This window comes from Pelobates fuscus, chromosome 5, assembly GCF_036172605.1.
Source record: "Pelobates fuscus isolate aPelFus1 chromosome 5, aPelFus1.pri, whole genome shotgun sequence".
NCBI lineage: Eukaryota > Metazoa > Chordata > Amphibia > Anura > Pelobatidae > Pelobates > Pelobates fuscus.
In genome coordinates this window covers 36,850,299-36,864,539 of record NC_086321.1, presented here as the reverse complement: position 1 = coordinate 36,864,539, position 14,241 = coordinate 36,850,299, and the positions used below count along the sequence as shown (strand labels likewise).

The following is a 14,241-nucleotide window of genomic DNA, read 5'->3' as shown; positions in this document are numbered from 1 at the left end:
TGTATCAATTGGATATATAATAAATGATTGACCGTTTTTTTCCCCCTATATATTGCTACCAGTGGAAATCTTCCATTTATATGGCAGCCTTTTTATTTGCATGACAACAATATCTAAAAATAATTAGCATTTCTGTTTTTCTTCCACAGTTACAGTACAAAAAAGTCCTCCTGTGAAGGGTTCACTATCTGGAAGAGTAACTCTGCCATGCTTTTTTTCAACAATGCCTACGTTACCACCAAGCTATAATATAACAAATGAAATTCTGCGAATTAAGTGGACAAAAATTGAACAAAGTAGAGATGGAAAGGATCCAAAGGAAACAACCGTTCTAGTTGCCCAAAGTGGAGGTATTAAAATTGGCCAACATTACAGAGGGAGAGTATCTGTACAGAGTCATCCTGAAGATATTGGAGATGCCTCCTTAACCATGGTTAAATTGCGGGCCAGCGATGCAGGAGTTTATCGTTGTGAGGTCCTGTTTGGAATTGAAGATACTCAAGATACCATCTCCTTGGATGTATCTGGTAAGGTTTGTAGTATGTATTTTATGTTCTAATAAGGAAAATAATCTTTTTCAGCTCTCGTTGATTTGCCATCTTTGCTGTATTGAAGACAGGTTCTAATATAGTTGACCTATTTTCAAACAATGCTAAACAAGGATTGTCTACAATGACATTTTTCTTGTGGACTTTTGATGTTTAAACCATTTGGTAATTGACTCTATGCAATCTGCCTAGCTTCTAATAATAAGAATTTACATCTGTTATTCATAACAGTAATTAGTGGCAGTCAAAGCAACATAACCACTGCAGCTCCCTTAGCCTACCACTGCTATCCAGGTTTGGAAGGATTGATATTTTATATTATGGAAGTATAAATTCTGCATAAGTTGTCTGAAGTGGGTGGGAACTCTGGGTGCTGGGAAAAGGTCCATTTTTTTTGTCAAACTACTGCCAAATGATTGCATGAAATTTCAGGGGTTTAGTACCCTACATTACAGCACAACCACACAGCTATAGAGTCTATGTTAGCTAGACGGATCCTTTAAGGAGTGTTATAACAATGAATGTAATAGCAGTGAATATAATTACTTGGTTACCAAGGATATAACAAGCAGGCCTATTACTACATCCAAGATTCTAATGCTTTGATAATTGTGGAAAAGAATCCCATAATTACTAAAATGGGTTTTTTTATGCATGTGATTTTTACTGGATTCAACAGTTTGATGCTGCACATGTGGTGAGCATCTGAGTTCAAAGTAATGTAAAAGAAATGTGGAAATGTCAACGTGAAAGTTCTAACTTAATCTAGATGAACACCTTATCCAGTAAGACTAAAGGGGATCTAAAGGAAAAAATACTTAATATAAAGGACCTAGATGGCCTAATTGGTTATTACCTGCCATCCTAGTGTATGTTTTTCTGGGTACAACTGCGTACATTATCTAGGACTACTCCTGCAAACTGCGATGCTGTGAGCTGTCATAGTAAACATGATGGCACAATGTTGTAACTTTATAACTAGAACATGGGTTTATAGAAAAGATCTGCAGAGAGAAACATATATATACACATGTATTGACACAACCAAAATAAAAGTGTTTTTAATAGAACTGTATTAAACCCAGAATTACATAATGTGTAATATATAATTAATAATTGTTTCAAGAGAATCAAGTGCTTTATATGCTCATACAGTAGTTATATGAGTATTTTCTCCCCCAAAAATTATATCTTGTAATTCTGAGATGTATAACAGTGCTGACACAGAAAATCCAATTCAATATGCTTAAAGTGTGGTAGCGATCGCTAAAATTTCCATCCGTAGTGCCCCAAGACCAGGGTGGACCATTCCCAATGTTTTATTGTGCAGCTTTCCTAATAATAACTGTTTCTAGTAGGTATTTTACCTTTTTAAATCAACATATAGAAATATGGTGAGAGCAGAGCACAAACATTTTATGTGATTGAAATATATTCTCTGTGCCTTAAAGGGTTACTCTAAGCACCATGACCACTTCAATGATTTGATTTTAAATGGTCAGGGTGCTTGGAGTCTATGTATGCAAAATTTCCTTCCTTCCTTTCCCTCTCCCTCTCTTTCTTTCTTTCTTTCTTTCTTTCTTTCTTTCTTTCTTTCTTTCTTTCTTTCTTTCTTTCTTTCTTTCTTTCTCTTTCTTTCTTTCTTTCTTTCTTTCTCATACCAGAAAGGTTCTATAAACCAAAAACAATGTTTTCATAAACCATGTCACCCCTGAAGAGCTGATGAAACCATTCTCGCAATGGGACTCATTCAGTGAAGGTTATCTATTTCTCAGAGGTGGTGAATCTTTCAAATATTTACCTAATGACATTTGCAGACAGAAAACCCACTTTATTAGTCAGCACAACATTAAACAATCCAGGTTTAAAAGGTTAGGGATGTACTGCGGTCACCTTGGTACTGGATGGATTGAGGATATTTCATTTTCAATATTGGTGAATCACTCAAATATTTTCTTAATGACAATCACACACTGTGAACCCCTACTGAACCTAGGATTACACACTATTCACATTAATCATCAAAGTATGAGTAATTCATGTTTAAAAGTCCAAAACAAAGATTGAATTCACATTGCACCACACACAATACCTGATGGTCTATGAGTCTAAGTGGGAATTTAAAGTGAATTCAAAGTGAAATTCGAATTTAAGGCTACAATATTCGATCTGAAAACAGAATATTTTTGAGATCCAGCTATATTGACCTTACATTTGAAATTTACTTTGAATTCTCACCTTAGTAAATAACTCTGTGTAAGTTAGCTCAGGACTCAGACCTTTACAAATGAACTCCCAGACGATGTCTGTAAAATAGATTTCCTTTGACTCTTGAGTATTGAAATGTGCCATACACTTTCTTTTTCCTGTAAATGTTTTAAAAGCAATGTATGACCACTTAACCTCTGCTTGTTAGTGCATGTCTCTGACTTGATAAGGGCAGACAATGTGCACTGTAATAAAAGTTTCATCTCTGAAAAGAAAAAAGATAAATTTTAGGTGTTCTTGCTTATAATAAGTTGTTTTGTTTTTTTAGAGAAATCTGTTCTTTTGCATATTTAGCCTTATACTGGATTTTATAAATCTATCACATTTCTTCTTTATTCTTCTGAGTATATGATAAAATAGTTATGGGATTAGATGTGTTGTCTTTTCTATTTTGGTGTCCCTCTTAGCTATAAGAACAGAAAGTTTGATAGCTAAGATCCATAGCAATGCTAGCATTAAAGAATGTATAAACTGCTGTAATTGTGTGTAAAATTTATTTAATATCAGTATATGGAATTAACCTAACCACAGTATGTAAATGATGTTTTTAAAAGGGTATTTTTGATTTTATAGGTGTTGTGTTTCACTACCGCGCATCTACTGACAAGTACTCCTTGAATTTTGAGGGTGCTCAGAAAGCTTGTTTGGACAATGGCGCCAAGATTGCGACTCCGGGACAACTGAGAGCTGCATATGAAGACGGATTTGAACAATGTGATGCTGGCTGGTTGGCTGATCAAACTGTTAGGTACATTTTGTTGAAACTGTGAAAGCTACAAACATTTTATGGTATTAATGGAAGCTCAAATTAATTTCTTCATTGGCTAACCCTTCCAATGACTCATTCCACTGTACTGTCAGCGGGATAGGTTTTCAAATAAAAAATATCTACTTTATCACCTTTTTTATGCTACTATACAAAGGCTCTCCATCTCTCAGAGATATATAGTCCAGCATATGCCAAGAACTAAAGCCTCTCAGATATTTTTTAGGAAATATTGTCATGAAGCTGGAGGGCTGTATATTTGTCTATGTATCAGTGATGACTTAATAATGTTTGTTAACATGAGATGTAACACACACTGTATGTTGTGATAGATATCCAATCCGGAACCCAAGAGCTAACTGCTTTGGTGATAAAAAGGCTAAAGAAGGGATTCGGACCTATGGACTACGCCCTACAGACGAGAAATATGATGTATACTGTTTTATGGATGATATACTTGGTAAGTTTCTAACATTGAGTGTCTTGTTTCTGGAATATAGCAAAGAGTCAGGAAGATGGTACTTTTCAGTGCAATAATTTAATGTTATACGAAAAACCAAACCTATATTTATGTGGTAACATAGGTCTCAATTCAATCTGAATCTGGAGGTAGTTGGATTTGGATGGGATATTCGGATTTAGTGTTTTATATAGCTTTAGCAGCTCACACAGATTAGATGACCCTCACTAGAAACACAATGACGGACATTAGGTTAAGCTTAAATATGTTAGTGTGAAGTTAGCACATAATTAAACAGCACTTATTGGCACCCATGGGATTAGTGCTCTGATTAATTGCCCTGGAAGAACACTGTGTCTAAAAATACGTTTTAAAACAAAAGCATGAGGTTAAGTAAGGTTTTATAGCTGAAAATCAAATAAAACTCATAATGGCAATAACAAAGGATTTAGAAACACTGGATTTTAGAGGCAGAGTTTACGTTACTGCTGACAGCTCAAAAAAGGACTTTGTATCAGATTAAACTTACAAAGGAGGGGTGAGAAACCACCAATTTCAATTTATGGGTGCGCTAACATACACATTAGCCCCGTAATAACATAAGGTGTAATAGATCCTTTGTTGCATTTGTACGGGAGAATAGGGGAGGGTGGATGATAAACTGGTGGCTACTCTTTCATTATTGATAATATTTACGGTATTTGCTGCCAGAATGGGTAAGGCAAGGCTTTGTCACAGCCAGGCTTGTAATCTATTCTAAACACAGGCAATCGATTATCTTATGCCTTTCGATCAAGTTAAAGTGAGCTTGTAATGAAAAATGAATTTACCTAAAATTGCTCCCACATACATTGAATACACCGTACATCACACTCTTACTCTTGTAACAACCACTTTGGGGCTGTTGTCTGCTCTTCCTCTGTTTCGTCTGCAGTCTTCTTTGATTTGCCCTGCTTTTGGTGCATTCCCATGCAGGGCAAATATCCTCAGTGATGTCAGCACCCTGGCTTTGTCATGTGACTGCATTTCTATACTCCCTACCCAGCTCTAGAAGAGCCATCTAGGGAGTTTCCGTATTCCATACCAACCACAGCTTATGCACTGTGGTTGCTATGGGTGGAGAGCAGAGGGACTTCCTGTGGGAGGTCTTTTCTGTTCTCCCTTGTCAGTCTATGCCTCGACACGCTGAGGCATTGACGGACAGTGCTTAGAAAAACACATTTTTAAATAGGTCTCTATCCTAATCTATACGTTTGCTAGCAAAACTGCTAGCACAATTTGTAGATTAAATTTTATGGCCATTGGAGCAACTAAATGACCTCCATTTGTCTAAATATACATAGGGATTAAGGAGAAAGCGCAAGTAACATTTTCTTTTCTTTAGATTAAATTTTATGTTCAGTCTAATGAGCAAACTTTGAAACGTTATTTGGGGCATGACTGGTCCCCTTCAATTTAACCCCTTAAGGACCAAACTTCTGGAATAAAAGGGAATCGTGACATGTCACACATGTCATGTGTCCTTAAGGGGTTAAAGCCTTGACTTAAAAGCGCCTCTTGTGGCTCTCCACTTGAGGTGGAGTTAACCCTGCAAGGTTTCTCAATAACTGCAATAATTACAATTGCAGGGTTAAAGGGACAGGGACACTATTGTTTTTGTATGTTTTTTCTTATGTGCCTATATATCAGATGCATCAGACCCTACCTGAAAATGTAAAAGAAAGAGGACCCTCTTTTAACTTAAATATGTCTATAAAGCACAACAACAAATAAAAAAATAAAAATAAAATAGCCAATTTTCTAGATTTCGGCGAAATACAGTCTGCATAAAAAAAAATTTTAATTTTTTTTTTACTAGCAATGCATTCACCTTTTCAAATAAATGCTCTGATAAAGTTTAGTTTTTTTTTTAAAGCAAACGAATGTGTTACTGAAGGGGGTTAACATATTTTTTACGATACAACACGGGCACGTGAATTACAACATAAAGAAAGAATTAAGTGGCATAAAAGGGATGATATTAATAACGTAAGATGAAAGTTTAGTTTTACAGGCTTTTCAAAAACACGCTAATAAGACAGTGTCTAGAGTTTTCCGAAAAGATGATTTTAAAACAGTCTTTTGTCTGGAACCAAAAGTCTGGCTCATAAGTCTAGTCTGTGGTATTTAACAGCCATAAAAAAAGAAACCTTAAATAGTCAGGTGTTTTTCTTTCTGTTCTGAAGCACGTGAACAGGAAAATCCTAGCAATTCTTTGGGCCCTTCTTACTGCTGACTTAAACTTGCGTTTGGATAAAAAAGGCTGCCAATGGTAACACACACTTCTTTATTGTATGTAACATAAACACTGTCATGGTTTACATTTAAAGACTCGCAATGACAGAGTTACAACGTGAGGTTCCTTACAATGTGTGCTCCAAACTTTATTGTGCCTCAATGATTTTGCTCGGTAACCTCACAATGTAGCTCCAGCTATGAAAACATTGGGATAAGCTTATAGAGCCCCCCTTCACCCCCTCTTTTTCATAACCCCTTTCCTTCGTTTTAATATAGTGATGTGCAGTAAGTCATAACCTGCTCTGCAGTGCGTAGCAATCTTTTTCCAACTTGCTAAATGAGAAAACGTAAACGCGAAAGTAAACTTGCACTTTGCATTTAAATATGCTCTTTTTAATATCCTTAAAGCTTGGCCAACATGCGCAAAAAGAAAACGGGGGATAAGTCATCAGAAAACTAGTGTAAAGTGTCATCGATAAAAATAATCTACTGATTGATCTGTATCTACAGACTGGGCCATGGTAATTTTCAACACTTTAGTAAACACTAGGCTTTATATATCTCTACTAGTGATGTCCCGAACTGTTCGCTGGCGAATAGTTCGTGGCGAACATCGCTTGTTCGCGTTCGCCACGGATGGCGAACACATGCGCTGTTCGGTCCGCCCCCTATTCGTCATCATTGAGTAAACTTTGACCCTGTACCTCACAGTCAGCAGACACATTCCAGCCAATCAGCAGCAGGCCCTCCCTCGCATACCCTCCCACCTCCTGGACAGCATCCATTTTACATTCATTGTGAAGCTGCATTCTAAATGAGAGTAGGGACAGTGTAGCTGCTGCTGATTTGATAGGGAAATTGATAGCTAGACTAGTGTATTCAGTGTCCACTACAGTCCTGAAGGACTCATCTGATCTTTGCTGTAAGGACAGCACCCCAAAAAGCCCTTTTTAGGGCTAGAACATCAGTCTGCCTTTTTTTTTTCTGTGTAATGTAATTGCAGTTGCCTGCCTGCCAGCCTGTGTGTCAGGCTCACAGCATATACTGTGCCCACTTGCCCAGTGCCACCACTCACTCACTGGTGTCACAATAGCTTGCATTTAAAAAAACCCAAAACTTTTTTGACTGTAATATAATAGCAGTCAGTTTCCTTCACTAGAGTGCGTTTCAGGGTCTGCCCAGTGCCACCACTCACTCACTGGTGTCACAATAGCTTGCATTTAACAAAAAAAAAACTTTTTGGACTGTAATATAATAGCAGTCAGTTTCCTTCACGAGTGTGCGTTTCAGGGCCTGCCAGGGCACAGTGTCACACCAGTGCAACTCATATCTGGTGTAACAGTAGTGTACATTTAAAAAAAAAAAAAATACAATTTTGACTGTAATAGATTGAATACCAGTTAGTTGTCTGCCAGCATGTGTGTCAGGCTAACAGCGTATACTGTGCCCATTTGCCCAGTGCCACCACTCACTCACTGGTGTCACAATAGCTTGCATTTAAAAAAAACTAAACTTTTTGGACTGTAATATAATAGCAGTCAGTTTCCTTCACGAGTGTGCGTTTCAGGGCCTGCCCAGTGCCACCACTCACTCATATCTGGTGTCCCAATAGCTTGCATTTAAAAAAAACTAAACTTTTTGGACTGTAATATAATAGCAGTCAGTTTCCTTCACTAGTGTGCGTTTCAGGGCCTTCCCAGTGCCACCACTCACTCACTGGTGTCACAATAGCTTGCATTTAAAAAAAACTAAACTTTTTGGACTGTAATATAATAGCAGTCAGTTTCCTTCACGAGTGTGCGTTTCAGGGCCTGCCCAGTGCCACCACTCACTCATATCTGGTGTCCCAATAGCTTGCATTTAAAAAAAACTAAACTTTTTGGACTGTAATATAATAGCAGTCAGTTTCCTTCACGAGTGTGCGTTTCAGGGCCTGCCATGGCACAGTGTCACACCAGTGCAACTCATATCTGGTGTAACAGTAGTGTACATTTAAAAATAAAATAAAAAATAAATTTGACTGTAATAGATTGAATAGCAGTTAGTTGTCTGCCAGCGTGTGTGTCAGGCTCACAGCGTATACTGTGCCCACTTGCCCAGTGCCACCACTCATATCTGGTGTCACAATAGCTTGCATTTAACAAAAAAAACCTTTTTGGACTGTAATATAATAGCAGTCAGTTTCCTTCACGAGTGTGCGTTTCAGGGCCTGCCAGGGCACAGTGTCACACCAGTGCCACTCATATCTGTTGTCACAGTAGCTTGCATGCATAGTACCACTAATCGAAAAAAAATGACAGGCAGAGGCAGGCCACACACACCACTCCTATCTGGTGGCACATTAGATTGCACGCGCAGTGCCCCAAATTTGAAGTAGGAGGACCGACCAAGCATCTTTTTCCATCTCCCGCTTCCTAAAATCGATGCCTTATATACACGTCCCCTGATAGGGGACGTAACAGTGATTAAACTGATAAGAATAGTACTACTTAACACACCACTCCTATCTGGTGGCATATTAGATTGCACGCGCAGTGCCCCAAATTTGAAGTAGGAGGACCGACCAAGCATCTTTTTCCATCTCCCGCTTCCTAAATTCGATGCCTTGTATACACGTCCCCTGATAGGGGACATAACAGGGATTAAACTGATAGGAATAGTACTACTTAACACACCACTCCTATCTGGTGGCACATTAGATTGCACGCGCAGTGCCCCAAATTTGAAGTAGGAGGACCGACCAAGCATCTTTTTCCTTCTCCCGCTTCCTGGGTGGAGGAAGAGAGACCTTCAATGACATCAGTGAGGACAAGGAACGGGACATGGCTAGCTTGGTATCCAACCTTGTGCAAATGGGGAGTTTGCGGTTGTGCAAATGGACTGTTTGCGGTTGTTTGCGGTGCGTTAAACGGGGAGTTTGGTCTGTCACTGTGAAGCGGGCGTAACCCTTACACTACCTGATCGATACAACATCATACCTGATGTTTTAAAGCACGTTATTCCAAACAATTTAGGAATGTTAGGTGATTTATGCCCTTTATGGATTAAAACCAGACTCTGCATCAACTATGTAATTTTCCATGGGAGTTTTGCCATGTATCCCCCTCCGGCATGCCACAGTCCAGGTGTTAGTCCCCTTGAAACAACTTTTCCATCACTATTGTGGCCAGAAAGAGTCCCTGTGGGTTTTAAAATTCGTCTGCCCATTGAAGTCTATGGCGGTTCGCCCGGTTCGCCCGTTCGCGAACATTTGCGGAAGTTCGCGTTCGCGAACTGAAAATTTTATGTTCGCGACATCACTAATCTCTACACAATATCTAAATTATTATTATTCTTATTCTTATTATTTTATTATTTATATAGCACCATCAGATTCCGTAGCGCTGTACAATGGGTGGACTAACAGACATGTAATTGTAACCAGACAACTGGACAAGAACAGAGAGGTGGAGGGCATAAGAACCATTCGGCCCATCCAGTCTGCCCAATCTTCTCTCATTAGTCCCTGGTCTTATCTGATAGCTAGGATAGCCTTGTCAGCCACGCATAAACTCCTTCACTGTGTTAACCTCTACCACTTCAGCTGGAGGGCTATTCCATGCATCCACTACCCTCTCAGTAAAGTAATACTTCCTGATATTATTTTTAAACCTTTGTCCCTCTAATTTAAGACTATGTCCTCTTGTTGTGGTAGTTTTTCTTCTTTTAAATATAGTCTCCTCCTTTACTGTGTTGATTCCCTTTATGTATTTAAATGTTTCTATCATATCCCCCCCCTGTCTCGTCTTTCCTCCAAGCTATACATGTTAAGATCCTTTAACCTTTCCTGGTAAGTTTTATCGTGTAATCCATGAACCAGTTTAGTAACCCTTCTCTGAACTCTCTCTAATGTATCATTATCCTTCTGGAGATACGGTCTCCATTACTGCGTACAACACTGCAAGGAAGGGCTCACTATTTAATAAACTAAAAATAAATAAAACATAACACTCACATTACATGCACACTAATTAACTACAGTGTTACAATGCTCCTTAGATCCTCGGGGGTGGGGAGATTTTCTATTCTTCTTTCTTTGTGTTTGCTTTTAGATAAATCAGTTATTTAAGTCTGGGGAGCTCTGTCTAATTTGTTTCTCATATTTACGTAAATACTTAATTGATAAACAATACATTGCTTACACGTACAGTCTAAAGAATAGGAGCACATATTTAAAATAACAGTTTTTGAAAATCAGTAAAATAATACAAACAATTACACCATATCCCTTTAATAACATTTCTAGTCCAGATGCATTTCCATTAATTCACAACGGGCTGCTTTCATTTAAACTTTTGGAAAGCCCGTTCATGTCTCTGCTTTGTCAATTGATTCCAGAGTCTGTCATGCACTGATGCTACTGACTTGAGTTAAGCCATTAAAAGCTGGACTTTACAGAGGAAATTTGTGATTTTACAGAAACATCCCGATGCTATTTAGTTCTTTTGAAATTTCAAGAAGAGGGCTGCTTCTACTCATATTGCCTTGTTGTCGCCACCCAAATCTTTTTGTTAGACTATTTATTTTTTGAGATTAAGGGTGCAACCTAGAATTTACACATGGGGGCCCTGTGGTCATAACAACTGGCAGCTAGCTCAGAGAATTCTTCAGAGTCTAAACATTTCATTGTTGGTGTTTGGGTGGTGAGAGCTGTGATTTCACTACTGTCTAGAAGCATTGGTTTATCAAGAGACTAAATGATATGGTTGAGGCAGTGGATAAAAATAATAAAAAAGACTATATGTAGAAAATGTACATTAGAAAAATGTAATAGAACCTACATGGGGTGGTCCAAGATAACATTTAAATTATTTCTTTAAAAAATTAAATGTTATCTTTATGTTAGTATAGATAGATAGATAGATAGATAGATATATAGATAGATAGATAGATAGATAGATAGATATAGATAGATAGATAGATAGATAGATAGATAGATAGATAGATAGATAGAAAAATAGATAGATAGATAGATAGCAGAGGATCATATAAATAGTAGAAGGACATATAATTAACAGCAATATCAATTCAAGTAGAATGATTAAAGCTTAACAGTTTGAGAAAAAGAAATACATCTTTATAATATTAAACAGTGAACACACATGTAATATATTCTTTTCCAGGTGACTTGTTCCATGTTCCAAAAAAACTGACATTTGAAGAGGCTAAAGCAGAATGTAAGAATAGAGACGCAGTTCTTGCTACAGTCGGAGATCTCTATGCAGCATGGAGGAGAGGTTTTGACCAGTGTGACTATGGTTGGCTCGCTGATGGAAGTGTTCGTTATCCTGTGTCTGTGGCTAGACCCCAGTGTGGAGGTGGTTTGCTTGGGGTGAGGACCAAATACCGCTTCAGTAACCAGACATTCTTTCCACAACCACAAAACAAATTTAATGTCTACTGCGTTCAAGGTAAGTTAAACATATAAAAAATATTTTTTTAAAAACAAAATCGAGACAGATGAGCTAGACCCCATTCATAAGCAGGGGGTTATCCCAAAAAAACTCAATTGAAAAAGAAAAGGTTATTAATGGTAAAAGTGATTGTTGTTTTAATAAATAGAACTTTTATTAGAATATTTATGAAAAGCAACATACTGAGCCAAAACCTGTCTCCCGTTACCTATTTACACGATAAAATAACCTTAGATGGTCATATCATGCTTAGCCTATTCGACAGCTAGTTAAAAATATTCCAATATTCCGTTACATTGTTACTTAACTTTGCTGCTATGAACTGTAAATCCCCTAAACTATTTTTACCAAACTTACATTATTACATTTTCAGCTACTGCAACATTGTAATCTCAAACCTTAGTGGCCTAGAGTGGGGAGCAGATAGAACTAATTGTTCTTGCTCTTGTTCGATGCATATGCGGGTAGCTGCTTGGTTCACATGATAAAGGCTATAAGAATATCAGCTGATCGTCTGCAATAAGCACGCCTGATTTCAAAACTATTAAGCCCCAACACTACTGTAAGAAAGTCAGTGCTCCATCAGCTGAGCGTCTGCAATAAGCAAGGTAGCCTTCTGCCAGACCACACTAAGACTCTATCCTGCACAATATAATTTATTTAATTTAACCACCCTGTACATTTCTTTTATTTTATATATCCTGTGTGCATTGTATATTTTCTTGCCTTTATATCTTGTCTGTCATGCTGTGTAGTTTTGCTAGCCCTGTATGTAATTGTTTTATTCACCTATATGCATTCCTCTATTTCCCCTCTGATTTCTGACTGACCTCTGACCCCTCCCTTCTTTTATTGATATGTTTGGTTTTCTTTGAATAACCATCCCTTTATCTCTGTGCCTAGATACATATCCCCCCTCTGCTTCATTGCAAGCCTATCTGACCCTTACATATCTTTATTCAACAGCCTGATTTTAAAACTATCAAGCTCCTGCACTTTCTTAACCCATAAAACGTAATATTTACCCTACCTTCATCTGCTCTTGATATTCCAATTTTTTCCAATTTACTTTTTCCCAGTTTAGCAATGATCTGTCTTCTCCTCCTCTTTATTTTCTCCTTCTCGCTCAGTATAAAAATCTCTCCTTAAACCCACTTCACTCATACCCCCAACCACTTTTACATATGCCCCTCTCTGCTACACTCCCCCCTTCTCTCATCTCATGCCCTGCACTAATTGTTCTCTTTCACGCCTACCCACAATTGATCTCATCCTAGACCCCATGCATACAAAACCCATTCACACCTCCTGTCACTTTCTCTCCTCCTGCTTCTAGCAGCTGGAGATGTCTCTCCCAATCCAGGGCCCTTCACCTTCTCTACACACACTAAGAAAACAAGAAACCTCATCACAAACCTCATCACAATACCCTGCCCTTTACCCTCACTTACCAACGTTCAGTGTGCACTCTGGAACGCACGCTCCGTCTGCAGTAATTTAAAATCAACAGTCATACACAACTTTTTCATCTCAAACTCACTCACACTACTTGCACTTACAAAGACCTGGCTGTCCCCCTCTGATAGCGCTACTCATGCCTCTTTATATTTTGGTGAGCTACAATTCTCTCACACTCCCAGACTTAACTGTAAAGGAGGTGGTGTAGACATCCTTTTCTCCCCTCAATGTACCTCTCAACCAATCATAACTGCCCCTGCCCTATCCTTTTCTTCTTTTGAAGTTCACACTGTCCGCCTATTTAAACCTACTCCTTGAAGAAGAAATTGACAGACTTCCATGAGTCCAGCTCTCTGCTAGACCCACTTGAGTCTGGTTTCTAAGCACTCTGTGGAAATGGCACTGACCAAAGTATCCAATGATCTACTCACTGCAAAATCTCGTGGTCACTACTCTATCCTAATTCTCCTTGTCCATTCTGCGGCTTTTGACACTGTTGATCATCAACAGCTTCTTCTCATCTTCCGCAATATCCGTCTACAAGATATTGCTCTCTCCTGGTGTTCATCCGACCTCTCCCAGAGCTCTTTCAGTGTTTTCTTTCTCTGGCTCTGGATCTTCTCCCCAACTCCTTTCTGTTGGTGTCCCCTAAGGTTCAGTCCTTGGTCCCCTACTGTTCTCCATCTATACTGCCTCCCTTGGTAAACTCATTAGCTCCTTTGGCATCTAATATCATTTCTATGCTGATGACATGGAAATCTATCTGTCTTCTCCTGATCTCTCCCCGTTCCTCTTGACTAGTGTCTCTGACTGCCTCTCTGCTATTTCTAACTGGATGGCTGCCCACTGCCTTAAACTCAACTTGACCAAAACTGAAATTCTGGTCTTTCCTCCCTCAAGTGTTGCTACTCCTGTGTCTTTCTCCCTCCAAGTTAACGGTGCTACCATCAGCTCAACCACGCAGGCTCGCTGCCTAGGTGTTCTCTTTGACTCCGAACTCTCCTTCACACC

The 14,241-nt window shown here is 38.6% G+C and overlaps 1 protein-coding gene across 1 annotated transcript in view; it reads left to right on the top strand.

Moving 5' to 3' along the window:
• VCAN (versican) overlaps positions 1–14,241 on the top strand; it is a 92,459-nt gene that overhangs the window by 21,441 nt on the left and 56,777 nt on the right. Inside the window, exons 3-6 of the mRNA XM_063453709.1 lie at positions 150–527; positions 3,390–3,564; positions 3,915–4,042; positions 11,482–11,769. Of these exons, the coding sequence (XP_063309779.1) occupies positions 150–527; positions 3,390–3,564; positions 3,915–4,042; positions 11,482–11,769 (969 nt within the window). The remainder of the gene's footprint in view (positions 1–149; positions 528–3,389; positions 3,565–3,914; positions 4,043–11,481; positions 11,770–14,241) is intronic.